The sequence below is a fragment of the Gavialis gangeticus genome, unplaced genomic scaffold (assembly GCF_001723915.1).
Source record: "Gavialis gangeticus isolate Ggan-Ray unplaced genomic scaffold, GavGan_comp1, whole genome shotgun sequence".
Classification (NCBI taxonomy): Eukaryota; Metazoa; Chordata; order Crocodylia; family Gavialidae; genus Gavialis; species Gavialis gangeticus.
Genome location: NW_017729020.1, coordinates 5,249,521 through 5,269,116, shown reverse-complemented (window position 1 = coordinate 5,269,116; position 19,596 = coordinate 5,249,521). Strand labels below are relative to the sequence as shown.

The 19,596-nt window shown below is 50.9% G+C and overlaps 2 protein-coding genes across 2 annotated transcripts; one reads left to right on the top strand and one right to left on the bottom strand.

Annotated features, from left to right (window-relative positions):
* The first annotated feature begins 1,616 nt into the window (after window positions 1-1,616).
* LOC109295512 lies at window positions 1,617-4,648 on the top strand. The gene is made up of 2 exons (XM_019514385.1): window positions 1,617-2,332; window positions 3,045-4,648. Exons 1-2 carry the CDS (start codon window positions 1,735-1,737, stop codon window positions 3,143-3,145), a joined length of 699 nt encoding a protein of 232 aa, XP_019369930.1. The 5' UTR covers window positions 1,617-1,734; the 3' UTR covers window positions 3,146-4,648.
* Window positions 4,649-9,910: 5,262 nt separating this feature from the next.
* On the bottom strand, window positions 9,911-14,843 carry CUNH2orf78 (chromosome unknown C2orf78 homolog). Its single transcript, XM_019514304.1, has 2 exons — window positions 14,837-14,843; window positions 9,911-11,670 (listed from the first exon to the last, which is right to left on the bottom strand). Exons 1-2 carry the CDS (start codon window positions 14,841-14,843, stop codon window positions 9,911-9,913), a joined length of 1,767 nt encoding a protein of 588 aa, XP_019369849.1.
* Between the last annotated feature and the right edge of the window lie 4,753 nt (window positions 14,844-19,596).

Here is a 19,596-nt window from a genome sequence, read left to right as displayed (position 1 = left end):
GTGAAGGATTGCAGATGTGACTCCGACTTTCCTTCTTGAGGAGCCAGCACAGGCTTGTCAGCTGGCTGCATCTACATCAGCAGCCCTCAGGCCAGGGTGCAAGCTCAGACAGCTCCCCACAGGGAGGAGGGGATGCAGCTGTCTTTCCCCAGCCCTCTGCATGTCTGGGGAGCTGTGTGCTGCATAAGTGGGCTCTGTTCCTTGCAGCTCAGTTGCCTGAGGTCTCTCTCTCAGCCATAAAGGGGGCAGGAGGGGACATTGCCTTTGGCAGGGGCCATCAGATGTCTCTTCATTATAGGTAGGGGCAGAAGTTACACCCCACAGAGTCCTACTGCTGTAATTCTGGGCTGCAAATCCCAGAGACCTGGGGGGCAGCAAGAAAAAGAAGTGAACACACAGACAGAGAGCTGTGCTCTAGCGCCCCCCAGCTTCTGGCCTGAGCCACTGCAGGCATGTGGCTGCATTTCCTGAATCAAAGGTAAATGTCTGTCACTTCTGTTTCAATTTAATCTCTGCAGTTTAGGTTAACCTGCAAAGACTGAATCGATTCAATCTCAGGCTTTTTGACTGTCTGTACCTAGTGTATAGGGTGGTCCCCCATAGAATACAACTCCTGTGGGAGGGCAGCTCCCACCACAGGGACCTCACTTAGGTAGGAGGCTGCCTCGAGATTTTGCCCCACCTCTTAAAAATGCATCTACACTGCTCTATGACAGGAGAAGCCAACTTGCCTGGTAAGACTTGTGGGAGCTAAGGTATAAAGTGTGGGGGTGAGTCCCATGAGAAAGGACTGTGGGCTCTGTCCTCCTGCACCAAAGACTGGAGACTAAGGCAGGGGGTAAGGACTGCTGGGTTCTTTCCCTAGTTCACGTTGGAGCCAGTAGACACTACCTAGAACCATTTGGGGCTTGCTGTTACCTGCCTGACCTGCAGAGTTGCTGAGCAATCTCCTGCTGATTGAAGTAAGAGGTCCAGGTCAGCACCTCATCACTAAAAAAAGTGATAGCAATGCTGACCTATCTATCTACCAGGGCTGCCAAAGGACTTACTGAGTTGGTGTATATAGGGTGCTTGGAGACCTTTGCATGAAGGACACGGGAGTGACTGTTGTGAAGTCTCCTTGTCACTGTCATTCTTGCTGGAGTCTTCTTCATGATGATAGCTCTTCTTTTTAAACAGAGAAATCCTCAGGCTGGCAAAGAGGATTGTCATCCCACTGACTTGCTGCTCCTCTGGCCAGAAAAGAAACATCGCCGGGTTACCACGTTCTAGGAATCAAATTCCCAAGACCTTTCGCCAAAGCCAAATTTCTTCTCCCACAGCTGTTTGGTGCCCTCCCATGGCCAGATCTAGAAAGGAGAGTGACACCAATTGTGAAAGGTTAATGTAAAGCCATTTTTCAGCTCAGCAGACACTGTATAAATGTGAGTTGTGGCCAATTGCTACTCAGAGCCTTGTTACACGTTGTGCTGTGAGCCGCACAAAGGTTGATCGACTTAGTGCTAGCTCGCAGTCACACTGTCAACTGAGCGGCACATCTGTGGGGAGTGGCTGCACCATAGTGAAACAGGAGCTGGGTTATGTGGATCAAGAGATAATCCTGCCCTGGAGTGGTGCAATTTTGAGCTGCATAAAGAGGGCAACACCCTGCAAGCAGCCTGCAGAGCACATGCGAGCTAGCCAGCTAGCGATCACAGATTTTTCCTCCATCGACCTCCAATTCACTTGGACAGCATGAGCCGAGGGATGCGCCCCCCAGACCCCATCAGGCGGACATCTAATTGGAGTTGTGGTGAGGTGCTGGACCTCATTGCGATATGGGGAGAGGAGATGAGGACTGTTGCAATTACAGCAAAGGGAACTAAAAGAAACCGGCAGAATCAGGCTGTTTGTGAGAGGATTGCGGTACAGATGGTGGCATGGGGACATCAGCGGGACTGGCTTCAGGTCAGGACCAAGTTAAAGTCCCTGAAATCCCTCTATGTGAGGAGCAGGAACACCAATAGGGTGCCCAGGGCAGCCAGGTCCCCAATTCCCTTCCACAAAGAGCTTGCAGACATCCTTGAGTGGGATCGTGCTGTGGCTCCTCACCGCACGGCCGCGGGGCTGGTCTGCTGTGACAAGCAAGAGGAGGAAAGCTGTGAAGCTGCCTCCTCCCAGCAGCCGCCTGCTGCTCCCCAAGAAAGTTCTGAGGACCCGGTGTCCCCTGGGACCATCTTCCTGAGCCCCATCACTGAACCGGGAACTCAGAAGACCCGGAAGGTGGACCCAGGACAGGATGGCGGCAGCTCAAATGACACAGATATTGAACACCCTGCAGAAAACCTCTCCAGTAAGTCAGGTTTGGATGGGGGAGAGAATGGCTGGGGTGGAACTGGTGCATTGTTTGGGAGCTTTAGAGGGTGATGGATGGGAGTTGGAGGGGGCTTGGGCCTTTGTGGGGGGGTCTTAGCTTGGGGTGTCTTGGGGCCATAGCTTGGGGATGGGCACCTTTGCATGCTGGGCTAGCTAGGAGCTGGGATTACCGGCGATGCTGATTAATGCTGATTGACTGCTGGCTCAGAGCGCAGGGCTTTGCTGAGCCCAGCCCAGTCTGCCACTGTCTGGGGCCGTGGGAGGAGGAGTTCACAAACAGCCCCAGTGAGAAAAAGGTGCTGGCTGTACTCTCAGGGCAGCTTTGTTCCCTTAGTGTAAAAATGCAACTTTTGCCTTCACTTCAAGGAAAGCAACGCAGTTATAAGATGGTGCCTTTAGATTAGGTAGCCATGAGGACACTTACTATGGTGGAATTGAACTCTGGTCTTGCTGTCCCTGTGAAAGTGCCCAGGCAGATTAAGGCAAGCAGAAATGACCCCTCCTATTATCCTAAAAGTTGTAGCATTTTGAAGTTTAGATGTGAATGCACTGCTGTTGGGGCCCCTGTCTGCATTTGCGTGGGACTGAACTGGCTGTGTGCACATAGGGCTGGCACATAGGGTCAAGCCGAACCATTGGAAACAAGCTCAAGGCTATTTCTTCCTTTGTATTCTTGTCTCAGTCCCCAGGAAATCCCACGCTGAGAAGAGCAGCCTCTGCATCTAGCAGCACAGATGGTGCTGCCTGGCCTCAAGTAGACACTCCAAGTCTGAGGATGTCCCATAGTTGAAGGTGAAGAAGGGAGCACTGCGACCCACTCCTTGATAACATTGCAGACTTGTCTGTGCACCAAGCAGACCCTGGTGTAGATACGTGGAAGTCCTTTCTGGCGGATGCGGCCACTGCCACAAACAGGTCAACCACAGCTGTAGAGAAGGCGGCTAATGCTGTGGCCATGGCAGCCATGGCTATAGAGAGGGCAGCTTCTGCCATGGAGGAGCACTATGGCACCCAGGCAGTGAGGCTGACCCATCACCCTCCCTCTGACAACAGGCATTGGCCCCAGTCTCTAGCTGACCTGAGCTACCCACGTGCCCGCCATTTCCCCACTTCCATCCCTGGCCAGCAATTGCCACCAGGTTGTTCCTGGGACTATAGAGAGACTCCATGGGCATGCTGTGTGCACCCTGCCCCACACTGCAGCCACCATGACTCCTGCAATGCTTCCACCCCCCAGGGTACCACACAGCAAGCAGGGAGCGTGGCTCTGAGTGGCACGTCCAAAAGGGGCAGCTTTCCCTTCCCAGGGGGGCAGGGAACACCGCTGACATCCCATATGCCTGCACCCTGGCAGGGAGGGAGTGCCATCAAAAGATGGCTGCTAAGTGTTGAGGATGACCTGACTCAGGTCCCCAGCAGTGCAGGGTCTGAACACTCCTCCATGCAAATGCATCTCTCAAGCTCCGTGTCAGGCTGGGGTGAGGTGCAGCCAGTGGGCCACAGGACTCCTAGGCATCAGGGGGAATGGTAGTCAGCCCCTTGTCTATGCCATGGATTTGTTTGCAGTTTGCACCATGTTTTGCTAGGTAGGGTTGGGGAGGAAGGGGACTTGAGCTGACAATTGTGTGCCTCAGTTTCTCTTCCAGCTTCAGGCCCCAAATGTACCTCACAGGTCCCCACACGCTCCCCTCCAGCCAGCATGTGTAGCTAGGTAGGGTCGGGGAGAAGGGAGAGGACATGAGCTGACAACTGTGTGCCTGATTTGTTTTTCAGGGAGATCAGATCAGAACAGACCCGTGCCTGGCAAGGAGATTTGACTTTCCAGCCCTTAGCAGTTGATCAATCATTGCATTTTGGCTCTCCCCTCAAGTCCCCACACCCCCAGCCATCCCAGCCATGAAGATCCAGGTGTCTGTTTCCCTCAGGGCTTGGCAGGGGAGACACAGCAGAGCAAACAAGCCTTTGAAGGTATCTTTTGATCTTTATCCCAGAGGACTGCATCACACTGTCCTGTATATTAAACTCCAGGAAAAGCCACAGCAACACTTTCTAATTGTGTTAGTTTCCCCATAGTAAAGACCACAAGTAGCATTGGCATTGGCATTTCCACCCCCTGGGCTACCCCAGCGAGCAATCAGTGCTTTCTCCCCAGCCTCTGGGAGCAGGGAAGAGCCACAGCAGCTAGGCAGCCTTGGAGGTGCTGGGGGGCAGGGGGCTGGATCAGGCTTTCCCTTCCTGTGCAGGTCAGTGGAACAGCTGGGACTCCAGCCTCTGCTTTCCTGCCCCCGTCCTGCCGCTGCCCCTGGCCAAAGCAGCCGGGGGGAGGAAACATATCCCCAGCAAGCCCTGCACCCTAGGTGTGGGGGAATAAGATTGGGGGCCTGATCAGGTCCTCGTGTGCTGGGGTTTCCATCCCAGGGCAGGGGCGGGGCAGGGGCTCCCCCCAAAGTGCCTTTCCTCCCTGCCCCTAGCTCCTAGCCTCCTCTGGAAACACAACCAGCACCCCTCACACTCCAATCCCAATTTATCAAAACATGAAACCTTTAATTTATTTTCCCTTGTTTTCTTTTTTCATTCTTTTTCTTACTAGTTTTAATTTTATCCTTAACAGTGGCTGACTTCACTTGCTTCATTTTGCCACCCTTCCTCCATCCATATTTCCTTTCCACCTCCCATTAACTCTCCGCCTCCCAGTGACACGTTCCTGCCCCACTTCCCCAGCCCATCTCTGTAAAGCTTGTCCTGCCTCGCCAGCCCTGTCGTGGCCACTAACGGCTACAGCTTCTGCTCCTGCCCCCACTCACCAGGCCTCTAGTGGTAAGCACAGGTGTGCAGGTGGCGAACAGCCAAGGAGGTTTCTAAATTAAAGGTGTAACTGCTCCAGACTCCAAGCTACTGCTAACACCAATCAGCATGTGGTCAGTTCACAGCATCTAACAAGGCCCTCATTCATTATTACTCATGGATTAGCTCTCTTTAAGTGGTATTAATCATCAGTAAATGTAAACCGCAGGAATGTGTCATTGTAATTTGGGTTGAAGTAGTACCTGGAAGTCCTGGTTGGGATGGGGCCTGGGGTATTGATATAGCCTGTGTCATAGGTGACTGGTAGGGGATGCATGGGGGTGCATGTGCCCCCCTGAAGGGGCTGGGTTCCCCCCAACGGCCGACACTGATGCTGTCAGTAGGACTGGTGCTCCCCCTGACAGGGCTACTGCTGTTGATGGCTTCTGCGGGTGCCCCCACAGATTCAGGAGGCACTAGTCACTCATGGCCTCTGTCCCAAAGGGCTTACAGTCTAATTTGATGAGACAGGGAAGTAAAACACAGCGTGGAGAAGTAATTCGACCAAGGTCACATGGTGAATCAGTTGCAGCGCCAGGAACTGAACCAGAATTTCCTGAGTTTCTGGCTATTCATCTAACCCTAAGACCATTGTTCCTTTTCTGAGAGCTTTGTAGTCCAAAGAGACCTTCAGAAGCAATATACATTTAAAAAAAAATGTATATTGAATTCAGTAATTGTTATTGAATAATTCAATAATTGTATATTAAATGCAATAATTGTTATTGAAAAAGTCAATAATTCAATAATTGTCATTCAATAATGTGATTGACTTGTTGATCCTGAACTGTTAAATTTAGTTCTTGACTTGATGGCCAATACCCAGCCATTGGAGGTATTTGACTACAGGGTTTTCATTGGGTCCATTACTGGGTAGAGCTGCAGCATCACCTACCTGCATGGTTTGTACCAGGAGTCTTGTGACATCTGATGATGTTTCCTTTGAGGGCCTGGATCCCAGAGCTTTATGAGCAGGTGAGAATCTCAGCTTTTATTCATAAAGCAGGAAGTGTCTGGTGCTTGTGATTGTGGTGCAAAGCTGGAAAACCTGAGCTCTAAAGCCAAGGAAACAGGTAGAAAAGCTAATGCAAGTAGCAGTCCCCTGACAGTTCACCCAGTCTCATGGAGCTTGGGACTTGCCACATGGTTTTGGGGGCCTGATGTAAGAAATTTGGGGCCTGAGTCATGAAGTTGGGGGCCCTGGCTCAAGAATGTCTAATTGAAAAGCAATGATTTTGAAAAGCATTCATGGGCAAGGTTTCCAGGGTCTAGGGAGAAAGCAGCCCACAGCCCAGCAGTTGACATGAGAGAATCAGATTCAGGTCCTAAGACAAGAAGAGCAGGTGTCTGTCCTGTGTCTGTCCACATCTCAAGGGAGTACTGTAGCCCCTGGGTCATTCTTGCAGTGGGTGGACTGCTGTTTTTTCTTTTTAACCAGAATTTCTTGGGGCTGAGAAACTGATTCCCAAGGAAAGTTTCCTATTGATCCCTCACCCACAGTCTTGTCCTGATAAAGAAGTGGACTCAACAGATAAACTTGCCTCTTTGCCCATCGAGAGGCTCCCACTGCATAGGGAGGTAGAATCTGGAAGCTGGCTGCCATGCGGCTTCCCATAAATCACAGAGGTCTCATGGGTCTGATGACCCAACCATTTTGTGAATGTCTTTTGAGATGGTTTATAATTCATGAGCTTGTTTCTTGTAAGAAGCTGATCTGGGCTCAGCTGGCTCTGCAGGAACCTGACAGTCCCAGTCTTAGCAAATGGAGAGGGAACTCAAGGGCCAAAAACTCTGGGAAAGTAGATGGATAAAGCTTGTTGGCTTAACTGGGTTTCCATATCATGAGGATTTGTTCCTAAATTGAATGAAATTTATACTCTTTCCTCTACAGCGCATTGTTCACTGTTAGACCCAGTCTTGCTTGCCCGTCTGTATTTAGTTACCTCTTATGCATCTGTGTGTGGGCAACTGAGGTTCCTAAACAATTGGGCAGATTGTCAGAAGTGTTCAGCTCGTTCTGCGCACCCCGGGGACTGAGCTCTTTGGACCATCCGGCCTTGAGCACGAGTGCTGAGCACTTGAAAATCCAGCTCCATGTGCAACAGGACACAATGAATAGCTGTCCCAGGAAGTCTAAACAGACATAATTGCTACAGCAATTGGACATGTAAATTATTCCAACACAGAGTCCCATGCGGTCACTTCCACATCAGTAAATGGATGTAAGTGTATCTAAGGGGCCTAAGCCTTGGTTTTGCTTACCACAGAGGGAGATCAAAATCTGATCTGCACTGTCTGACTTACCCCATTTTACATCTCACCTCTGAATGTGCTCCAATGTTGATGACGGCATGAAAGCATTCGGTGGTTAAATTTTAATGACTATGTAGCAACATAAAAATAAAAGATTTCGCAGGCTTAGAAATGTCGGATGACAAAGCCATTCACAAAGCAGTCTCAAAGAGTGCTATTTAAACATTCATGACTGTGAAAGCCTATTTTTTTAGCTATAAATACTGGGAATAAATCAGCTAAGAGAACCAAGCAAGGGCTTAGTTTTCTTCACCCTATGATACTTTCGTTGCTGGCTTCCAAAGTGCTCATCCACCAAAATTGAACAATATTGGACTCAAGCTTTGCCTGGGGGGAGATTTGCATCAGAGAGCAAGAAAGAGGAAACTAAAGGCTAGGGCCAAAGCCTGAATTGGGGTAGCCCAGGAGAGTGAGACACTGTTTGCTTCTCATTGTATGAGCTACCAAATTGCTATTAAGTTCTTACATGCAGGCAGGTCCCTGGTGAAAGGATCAAGTCAGAAAGCAGGACGCAGAGTCTAGCTGACCAGTGACACCACTGCAAATAGGTTGTGTGTCTCTAGACCTTCTTGGGGTGATATTTTCACCTCTGTGTAAGTGTGCTTTCCTGGGTCTTTCTCTCCCAAGAAGTGTTATCATCTCGTGTCAAGGTCTGTCCTTAAACTTAGTAACAGTATCCTGCAACTTTCACTCTTCCAGTTACTGTAATTTCCTGCACTTTTAAAAAAATTTGCTTTGATGAATGAATTTCCTAAGCAAGCTCAGTGCTGCCGTTGCCTGCGTGACACCAGAAGAGACAGGGTGAGAAGAATTAATTCATGGGACCATTTGACGGACATTTAAACTGAATGGTGCGGGGAAGGGGAGTGTGGAAGGGAGATGCTGGGGCCGGGAGGAAAACGGGGATCCATGGGAGATGGGTGATCCAGAGAGAGAACCATAAGAAATTATGGGGAGAAGGGTGAATGATGGGACTTGGGTTGGACTCGAGGAGCAGAAGGAAGCACAATGGTTGGGTATAAGGCGGGGGATGCTTGAGGGACAGGGGATCAATGTGAGAGGACACTGGTGGGACAGCTGCAAAACCCTGTATAGCAACTATGCTAATGCAAGCTCCTTGGCTGCTGTCCATCTCTGTGCCCCTTAGCCATCCTCTTTCCCCAGGGCTCTGTACTGAGCTGCAAGCTCCCTCGCCTTCTGTGCTCTGAGGTGGAGGGCAGTGATTTGGGAGAGTCTGTTCTTCACAAGAAAGGTGGGATCTCCTGTCTTAGGGACTGGAAGCAAAGCAGACTCACATTTAGGCTTCCTGTTGTTCTAAAAACCCCTTTCTCTTACACTTCGCTCCCGCTGTGAGGATGAAATGTTACTTTGCTTTCAGAGGGCTCTTTGAGGTGATGGCACCTACTGCTGTTGATAAAGTACATTGAGAAACTGTGAGGACCTGCTGGATAAGCATGGTCAGTGCAGAAGGGGCTGTGGCCTAGGACTGAATGGAGAAGCAACTGATCCCACCCTGAGAGGAGTGAAGGCAAGAGCCCCTCTCTCGCTCTGCTTTTATACAAGTGACATCAATGGACTGATTTCTGATCTAGCCTGGTGGACTTTCTCCTCCTCTCTCTCTCCCCACCACCACCCAATTTATGCCAGCATAAATCAAGAATAACTGGTGTAAAGCTAAAATCAGTGAGATCCAAATAACTCGTTTCTCCTGAAATCTTGATTCTGATGAGCAAGTTTTCATGGGGTCTCTATCAAATCCTGCCCTGCCCTCCCCTGCCCTGCTTAAATCAAGGGGTGTCCATGGGGCAAGGTTTCATCTGACTCTGTCTTGGGTGAGATCCTCCTCTCCCTTGTGCTGGTGTCAGCCAAGGGAATAAGAACCACCAAGCCCTAATTTGGCCTGATCCCTGGACTATCAAGTGGCCTTAATGTCAGGAGCTCCATAGGATATAAGTGGCAGAGGGGCTTTGCTTTGGCTTTCTGAGCAGAAGTGGATTTCCTTGACCTGCCTGATGTAGAACAGAGTTCTGTGCCTGCTGTTTAAAAGCAGGGCTGCTGCAAACGCGATCTTGACGTGGCCGTGGGTGGAAGATCAGTAAAGGACAAGCTGGAACTTTAATTAAAAATCAAATGGAAAATCGAACTTCATACCTCAGAACAGAATAGCAGAACAGCACTATATACATGGGAATAGGACTGTACACACCTGAATGGGAATACATACAACAGGGAGCCGCCCTCCATTCACAGAACAGAGCAGTGGCTAATTTTGGCATTGAACTTCTCTCTCCCTACAAAGAATTGCAGTCCAACAAGATGACTGGGTAGTGACTCCGTAGGGCTCTCGGTGGGAGAGATGGCGGGGCATGGGTGGGGACAGGGGTAATCTCAGAGCTAGCTATCTATGAATAAGGGACAGGTAGCCCCATTCAGCCTCCAGTGCCCAGTCTCTCTCCCTCTCCACCAAGAACTGTCGCCTCCCAATCTTCATGTACTGTGCTGCCAGCTCCCTCTCTTTCTGCGCTTTCCTCTTCATTGCCTCTCTCTCGGGCCTTTGCTCCGGCGTGATGGGCAGGGACACCTCCAGCTCCTGGAGGGGGTTGTTCCTGGCCACCACGGGAGAGTGGGAAGGGGAGGGATGCCAGGGTGACGTGGAGCTGTGAGGAGGAGGGGGCAGGCGCTGCTGCACGGGAGCAGTGGAGCTGCTGCTCGGTGGCACAGCTCCATCTCCTGGGTTTCCTGGGATTTGGAAGAGTCTTTTAGGAGCAAAGACTTGCCCCTCCTTCCTTGGGGTGTCCATCTGTCTGTCCTTCCTAGCAGTGTCTGCCTGTCCCTCCTTCCTAGGGTTGTCCATCTGTCCATCCTTTTGAGGGGTGTCCATCTGTCCATCCTTCCTCCCCCCAGGGGCTGGTCGATGAATCTTTGCCTTTTGGTTGGCCAGGGCTTCCAGGCGCCTCTTAAGCCCCAGGATGATTTGTGGCGACACAGTGGGGGTCCTTGCTGGAGCCTTGCTCGGGGGTGGCGCAGGGGGCTTTGGAGCTGGGGTGGCTGGCTGAAGTTTCTTGCCCAGAGGGTGAAACACCTGGATGGACTCCAGCATCTGCATCTCCAGGTGGCTCCGAGGTACTTTTGAAGGCTGTGCCTCCTGCTGGGGGATTTTCTTCCCACCTCGACCTCCAGGCGTCTTGAATTTTCCCTTGCCTGGTACTGCCCCTTTCCCTTTGTCATTCCCGTGGGCGCCCAGTTTTTGATGCTGCCCCTTGTCAGGTGTCACAGCTTCTGCTGGGCCCATTGGCTCTGTCATGGATGACTTCTGGATGTCAGCCACTGTCTGTTCCATAACACTGCATGGAGTCAGGAGGAGGCTGTCCCCTGAGGACTGGCCTGGCATGGCTTCACCTGCAGTGCCACTAGTGCTTGCTCCTGGGTTACAGTTCTCCCTATCCCCCTGGCACAGATATTGGGAGAACTCACACCCTGCTGCCACTTCCACCTTCCTCTTCTTTGGAGCAACGCCCTTGTCAATGCTGAGTCCCTTTCCATGAGAGCCACTGCGCTTGAGAGCCTGTGAAGGAGGAACAGGTGGGGTAGCTGCTGGTAGCTTTGATTTCCTTCTTCCTGGCATCTTTGGGTCTGACAGTCTGGGTCCACTACTGCCAATCATGAGGCCAGACCCCACCAATGGGGTAATCGCAAAAGGACCTGAGGTCTGCACCAGCTTTGCAGCATTCTCTGGGGTGCTCCACTTCCCAGGTGTAGGCAGAGGGGCTCCATCCAGAGGCTCCACTGCAGGGGCAGATAAGAGGGCAGCCAAGGGATCCTTTCCCTCAACATGGCACATGGAAACACATTTCCTTGCAGGCATCTTGTTGAAGGAATCACTTGGCATCACCTCCCTAGCACCAGCAAGCCCCTCTGTGTGAGGGTCCTTGCTCGTTGACTCAACAGGGTCAAACCAGGCCAACAGTTCATTAATGTCAGGGATTTCTAAAGGGAATAGAGGTGTCTCCTGGGATTCTGGAGGCAGCAGAAACTCATCCAGGATCTCAGCAGGAATCTCTGTGCTGACCTTCTCCACTCCATCGTCTTGCTGGTCTGGAATCTGTTGTAAGGGAAGAGTCTTGGGCTCAAGCCATGTTTCTGGTGGGGTGTCCAGCACTGCAAGAGAGAAATCAAGGAAAAAGAGTGATGTTGTGAACCAGAAACCCTACCCAGCACGCTGAGGTGCCCCACTGAGGCAGCTGGAGGCCTGGGCAGCATTGAACCCTTTAAGTCTGGGTTAAGTCAGTCACAGGTGTCATGTCATTGGTTGTGTGCATGTGCTTTGTTTCAGAGGCAGACTCTTAGGACAGGACATTGGTCACTGGAGAGAGCCAGGAATTAAACTGTTCCTGCTGGAGGAATGAATTCAATGGAGGGGTTAGCATCTCTGCTGTTACCACATGTGCAGCCTTCATGCTCAGTTCTGAAAGTACAATAGCAAGGTTTCAGTTGCCACCATTTGATGGGGTTATGCTTGCTTTGTGATAGGGTTAGAATTAGCTGGCTGGTGCCCTCTGACAGATGTATTCAGAGTCTCTGAAAATATGTCTTCTAGGTATGGTGCTGCTCATGGCAAATAGAGATTTGCCTTTAGCCCTATCAGGAAAGATCCATGGGAGAAGAAGGATAGGTTTTCTGTCCCTGTGTCTAACTGTGATTTACAACAATGGTGAAGCTACGACTTGTAGTTGCATTTTATTGAGAAAAACTCCCCTGCCTGCTCTTTCCTGCCATTCTAAACTCATTCTATGCCCTGTCTGGACTCAGAAACATTTGGGTGTCAATTCAAACCCAGTGTAGACAGAGCTAAACAAGGGTCTAGTTTAGAAACCTGACCCCACTACCAGGTTCTAAACAGCCTCACTCCAGACACATCATCCAGCCAAATTATTCACAACCTCAGTTATCCTTAACTATTTTAAACCAAGCAAATAACTCATCCAAGGGAACACAGTCTCCAGCCCTGTGGGAGGGCATCCTTGGCCTACACTTTTAAGCCCTCATGGACCTGGTCCCAAAATTTCTGAGGTCAAAAGAAAACTCCCTTTAAGTTCATGAGTTCCTGGGTCCAGCCTTGAGGTAACTGCTAGAGCCGCAAGACAATAGTCAGAGCAACCAAGGCTTGAGAGATTGGGTGAAACACTAGGGACATTACCCCAGGATGTGGATTGCCAGACAGGGAGCTGCACTGAAAGTCCTCCCTGAGCACTTCTTCTGGGAACATGAGCGTTATCTCCAAAGGTTCATAACTGGCCTAATGCAACAACTTCCACTGACTTCAAAGAGTGTTGGATGAGACCCTACCTGACTCATTGTATAAATGAGTTCCACCAAGCAAATAGTCCTTTCTTATACTGTGGTTGAAACCCTGAAACCTACCCTCTGTGCTTGGATACTATGGGAACATCTGCTTTCTTCAGCCTCACCAACCCACTGCACTTCTGGGCTGGGTGTGTGGGAGTGAGTGGGTGGGGAGTGCTAAGTGGTGAGGACATGGTGCAGATGGACCCTATGGCAAATTATTGGCACTAAGCCTATACCCAAAGCAGGGATCAGGACACACTCAGCATCTGAATATTCCCCCTTGCCTTTGCACTCTGGTTTGGTGTCCTGGAGATTTGCCGACCGTGCTGAGACTGGATGGTACAAACTGTCAGCTGGGGCTGCCTGGGTGCTCATGGGCTGGATGGGTTTCAGGACCAAAACCATTTCATTCTGGGACTTGGCTGGCACTGTAATGACCCTGCTGCTGGACACAGTAGAGTACATCTCTCCTGGTGCCACCTGGCCCCTTGCATCACAGTTATAAAGGTAGATGCTTCTCCAGTCCTGCACAGGGACTTGTTGGCCATGCCCTTGGCTTTGAAGAACCTGCAGTGGTGTCGCCTGTGGCTGTATCTGCACAAGACGGGCATTTGCAGGCAGCTGAATCTGCCCATAAAGGTGCTCCAAGGAGCTGGTGTTGCTCAGCTGATCGAGAGCAGGATTTGACATGTCCTGGACTAGTGACGCCACAGAGCAAGGTGCAGAGACCTTTGCAGCCCTGTAGGGGTTGCCCTGTACTCCCCATTCATAGACAGTGGGGTAAGAAGCAGCTGATCTGGGGATCTGCGTCTGTCCAGCAGTCCCATATAGTCCTGGCCATAGAGCTGTTTCAGGCAGCTGATAGGTGAAACCATTGGTGTTTCCTGCATTAGACTGAACAGGTAGGGTTGAGCCTGAAGGCATGAGCCAAGCTGAGCCTAAGGTTGGTAGGGAGGATCCAGAGAAAGTCTGAAGGCCTCCTCTGATCAAAGGGCTGTCAGCCACTGCAGAGAAGATCGGTTGTTGAAGGTTGGCAGCACCAACTGGTAGAGAATATTGGAAATTTCCTGCAGAGAAAAACAGAAAGACAAGACTGTTAAGTCCTAATCTCTTCCAGGCTCTCTTACTAACTGTCAGTCCTGGAAAACCAGTTCAGCCTCTGCCTGGAGAACTGGACACCCAGCATTGGCATACCATAAATGTATGGCTTCTCAGTCCTCAAAATGGCCAGCTTGTTTGGTCCTCTCACCAGAACATCCTGGGACATCTCCTTCTCTCTCCTAACAACACCAAACTTACAGGAGTAGTCAGAATTTGGCTCCCAGCCAGCGATCACAATCACCCCGCTGTCAGAAAAGGATTTTGTTTCAAGATGTTTATACCAGGGACAGATTCCACACCCCCTGCCCTGATCCCCGGCAAATCACCAAATCAAAGTCATTGTCCCTGTAAAAACCCTGTCAGGGTCTGTGAAGGTCTCTCACTGACAATATGGGATAGAAAAGCACTTATCAATAAGGAACTGAGATTGTAAAATCACTGCCACAGAGACTTGAGTCTTTAAGAGATGGTTATTTTTGAGTGCTGTCCAAATTGTTGGCATCTCTTAAACCCAAGACCCACTCCTTGTCCCTGGCACTGTCTACCTTCTACACATCTCACATCACTCCTTCATACCCCTCTTGCCATTTCATGTTGTGGCTGAGTAGCCATCTGACTTTATATTCCATAATGTTGACGATCCATTCCCAGCTTTTTCACTTTTCTCTATGACTCTCACTTGTTCAAATTTCCCACACTGTTGGCCCCAATGCTCTATCTTCCCCAGCCTGTCCCAGCTCTCCAGAGAGGATGAGGAGGAAGGATGGTGCATGAGAAATACATGGACCCCGTTCCCCTTCAGGCAAGACAAAAAATCTCCTTCATCTTTGGATGGTGGGACCCAAACTGAAGCACTGGGAAAATCCTTATCCCGTACCTGCCATGATGAGGGAGTAAGTCAGAGAAAAAGTTAGAGTTGTGATGATTTCAGCCTTTCCGGGAGACCGCAGCTCCGCTGGACCCCACCCGAGCATGCGTCCGGTATGGAATGCGTGGGCCGCGTGCGAGGGTACGAACTTGTTTGGTGCCGTCCTCATGGCAACCCAGAAGACTCTGTAATGCCAACCAAGATTGTGAGGATGGGATGGGAGAGAATGCAGTGATGCAATAGGATGTCATAATGCTGGAGCAATTTCATTGGGCAGCTGGATGTGGGTACCAACCTGGAGGCCAGGAATGCAGTTAGGGAGATGGAAAATGCTGTTTGTTGGGGAATGAGGTAGCAAGGCTGCGTAGGGTGTAACACAGCAGCACAGCACTATTGCAGAGTCCAGCTACCATGTCCTTACAGCTGCCCTGGGCACTGGGTAACACAGGGGTGGGCAAAATGTGGCCCGTGGGCCAGATACAGACCGCCAGACTAGTCTATTCGGTCTGCAGGGCGCCTAAAAAAGTCAGAAAATTAATATTTATCTGCCCTTGGCTGCCTGTCATGTGGCCCTTGATGGCTTGCCAAAACTCAGTAAGTGGCCCTCCGTTTGCAATAATTGCCCGCCCCTGGGGTAACAGCTTCTCAGATATGCAAGTGGGGATAATGCCATGCTGACGGTTTAGAGCAGTTATAATCAATCCCAGAACTCCCATTGCCACAATGGGGCTAGGATTTCTCTCTCAGGAGAGTTTGAAATGGGTCTTGAACCATTTGATTTTAGCTCTGAAGAAAGCACAATAGTCTGAGACTCGACAGAAAAGCCACGAGAACTGGCCACACCCACACTGAGACCTGGTACACATGACTTCCAGAAGCAGTGAGCTCCCATTAATTTCAAGGGGAGCTATGAATTTTCAGTTCAGCTGAATGAGTATCAGGCAACTTTTATTTAGTTGCCCAAGGTAGAGCAGCGTTGCACCCTATCGACTGACTAATTCAGAGGTACATAAGTTTCTATAAGCAACAGATCACTTGGTCGGTACAAAAGCTTATGTACCTCTGAATCAGCCCAGAAGGTAAAACTCTGCCCTGCCTTCTGCCTGACTTCCAACTAATATGGCTAACTGCCTCCCTCTGTTCTTAGCTGCCCAACTTAAGGCTTTTAGCTATGTATGCACTGGCCAACACTGTCTCCCTTGTCCCAGTCAACTTGCTCATCAGTGACCTCGAACAATTTGCAAATGACACATAAATTGGCATGTTGGTAGGTGACAAGGAGGACAGGCCGTTACACACAGAGTTGGGAATCTTGGGCCCACTGGAACAAAATCCACTGGCATACAGCCAGAATGACACACCTAGGAATAAGGAAGACAGGCCATATTTACAGAATGGGGATTGTATCCCAGCAAGTTGTGATTCTGTAAAGACAATTTAGGGACTATCAACTGAAAATGAGCATCCAGGGTGAATATGATGCCAGGAAGGGTTAATGTGAGCCTGGGTTATATAAACAGGAGTGTAGAGAAGTGATGTTACCTCTTCATGTGGCACAGGTGAGACAGATCCGTGTGTGTGGCTCCAGTTTCCCCTTTTTTTATCAAAGGATATTGAACAGTTTGAGAGGATCCTGACCAAAAGGGGACTTCATTGCATTGTGGAAGTTGCTCTGCATGGGGAGAAAAGGCCAGGTACTCTTTTAAGTTATCTGAGAAAGCCCTGGCACGAAGCAATAACTGAAAGATGAAGCCTGGCATTCTCAAAATAGAAACATGGTGACTTTTTTGACCAGAGCAGGGGATTCACACTGCCAGGGGAAGTGGTCCATTCTCTATCTCTTCATGTCTTCCATCAGGACTCGGCACCCTGGTGGAAGAGGTGCGTGAGTTGAATGCAAGCTACCAGGCTCTGTTACAGGGGTAACTTAGTGAGACTCGATGGCTTCTCATAGGCAGAAAGTCACACTACATGATTTCATGACACCTTCTCACCATGAACTCTGTGAAACTATGAATAGTTCTGGGGAATTTCCTGAGCCAGGTCTCAAGTCTGCATGGAAGTTGCATTGTCTTGCATGGTCTGGCTGATGAGGTTGCTTTCTGTGTGTCCTGGAGGGCTGGTTCTCTGCTTGCATCTATGCCTATCCTCCAGGCTGTTCTTTCTCTTGTCTCCTCCATCCCACTGATTTCCAAACCGGTGCACTCTGTAGCTGGTATGGCTAGTGTGAAAAGCACCAATAGGACATAGGTGCAGGACTGTTCACGGGGCGCTTTTCTATTATCCATCCTCCTTTGCAACATCTCTGTGTCCTCTCCAGCAGAGGTATATCCCTGTGGGAAAGACAGGACTCTCTCTCACTCCTACCCACAGCCATTTCCTTTAGCCCAGGGCACTTTTGCTCCCCACGGCCACCTCTGCATTCATGGCTACATCCGTCCTCATTGTCCCTCCCCTGGGGCAACATGAGGGGTACATTTCTCTACTCTCCGGGTTTTATTATACCCCCATCGGCTTCTTGCCTCTACTCCTTGGGCTGCAGCTGCTGTTGTCCAACCGCCATGGAACCATCCCTTGTCCCTGTTTGCAGCCAGTTGGGATCTAGCAAAGGGCAGCACTTGATGCAGGAGAAAGGGCTGGAGGGGCTGGGGGGTGAAGGGACATGGGGACTGTTGGGAAAGGAGTGGTTTGTTCTGCCTAGGCAGGAATCTTTCTTCTAGATAAAGTGTGCACATCTCAGCAGTGCTTAGTCCCATACAGGGGCTTCCTTAGCATGACAGACACTAGAGGGCCCATCTGATCATCTCCAAGCACCAGAGCACACGAGGCTCTCAACTTTCAATGTGCTGTCTCTCATTTGCATGAATGGCTATCAGGGTTGCCAGCCCTCCTGGATTGCCCTGGAGTCTCCAGGAATTAGATATAAACCATCAGGAGACTGCTGAGAGTCACTCGGGAGATTAAAAAAAAAATTAAATGTTGAATCAGATTTATGCAGTAGTCCCGTAGGTTTTTAAAATGTAATAGTAATATGCATTTGTTTTCCTGACGTAAAGTCTATGCACCATAATCTGTAATTGATATATGCAAACATGTGGATACCTTAATGTCATTATGCCATGTGATGAAACCTCCCAGAATAGATTCAAACAGAGCTGGCAACCCTAGTAGCTACAACATTCAAAATGAGCTGCAATCACTTCTATTGCTGTAGGGCATTGGCGATGCATAAGGGCTGCACCTGGGTGCACATGCACCCCAAGACTGGCGGTGCACCCCCTGCAAAAAGTGTCACCGATGCTGCTGGTGGTGCCTGCGGGCGGTCGCCACTTGCCACCCCCTCCTCGCCGGTGTCGGCGGCATCTGCAAGCAGTCCCCGATCGCTGCTGACCACGGCTGATGCTACTGGTGGCGTCTGTGGGTGGTTGCTGACTGATCAACGCTTGCCACCCTCCCCACCGCCGACAGCGCCATGGCCACCTGTGGGAGCTCCCTGCTGCCCCTGCCTCCGCCACCAACAGGCAGTTGCCGTGCCCCCCCCCGGCCTCTGGGGGCACATGTTGTTCATGCTGTAGGGCATGAGGCAGGGGGACAAAAGCTGAGGGTATCCTAAGCCCTTTACTGAGGGGTTGAACCTAGCAGGCAGCCAGGCTTCTGGGCCTGCCACTGTTTGCTGTGTGAACACAGGCAAGTTGTGCTTAAAACTAATAAAAGAGGGGAGAGGATGGAGAGAGGAAGGATGAGAAGAAGGATGAGCATATGTACTCATTAAAACTACTCCATGCATTATCCATTAACAGAGGAACAAGGTGCTGTCACCATCTGATGGCCGCTGGCGGTATCAGAGCCTCCTCAAGCATCACGCGCAGCATTAACCGTAGTGCTGCAGATGCCTGTTTAGCCTGGGGGGCTCTAATCTCCAGCCCAGCAGATGCTGGGGAACAGGCCCCCCATTGCTAACTGTGGGGTACCTGGATAGGGAAAGGCCCCTTTGGGCACATTAGGAGTTGGGAACCTGTCCGTGGTGCACGGCATCCATCTCAGCCAATCCGTTTCACTCCATCCCAGCTCAGGGGCATGGAGTGGCCCCACATGGGGGATGGAGGGGAGATACGTTAGAGCAAGGACAAGACTCCGCCATGGGTGGGTTTCCCTTGTCTGAGACTGCTGCAGCCTGCTGGGCTTAATGCTTGTTGCACAGACCTGGGGCTGCTGGCAAACCTAAGGAGCGTGTTATTTCTTGGTAAGGCCTCAGGTATTTGCTCTGCAAATTCCCTTTCCGCCACTCTGCTGCGTGCTAAACCACTGGTTCTCACCCTTTTGCTGCCAGGGCCCATTTCTAAACATCAATGGCCACTCCTGACCACCTGGCCCACTGCTCCCCGCCCCCAGCGTGTTGGGCCAGGGGGCCCAAGCAGCCCCGGGCTGACGGGAGCTCTGCAAGGGACGAGCCACGGTGTCCCGTGTCTTTCTCCTTTAACAGAGAATCCATTGTTAACGTTTGTTCGGGCCCTTTCGTCCAGTCTTGTGACCGGGGTTGCGAAACGCGGCGCCAGACGATTCAGCGGGGCTCCGCTGGGTTTCCGCAGCTCCAGGGACGCCTCTTCGGCGCAGAGAAGCGTAGGCATCTCGCCATTTGGCCACAGCGACTTCGTCCGCGCCCCCTGCTGCTTTCCGCCGCTTTGGCCGCGTGCCCCCCAGCCCGCCGTGGCTTCCGCCCCTCTTCGCAGGAGCCCCGAGCCCGCGACGCAGCTAGCACCAGGCCTCGC

Coding starts and splice junctions, on each gene's coding strand:
- LOC109295512 (XM_019514385.1), top strand. CDS start 1,735: ATGAGCCGAGGGATGCGCCCCCCAGACCCCATCAGGCGGACATCTAAT. Junction 2,333..3,044: donor CCCTGCAGAAAACCTCTCCA/GTAAGTCAGGTT, acceptor CTCAGTCCCCAG/GAAATCCCACGCTGAGAAGA.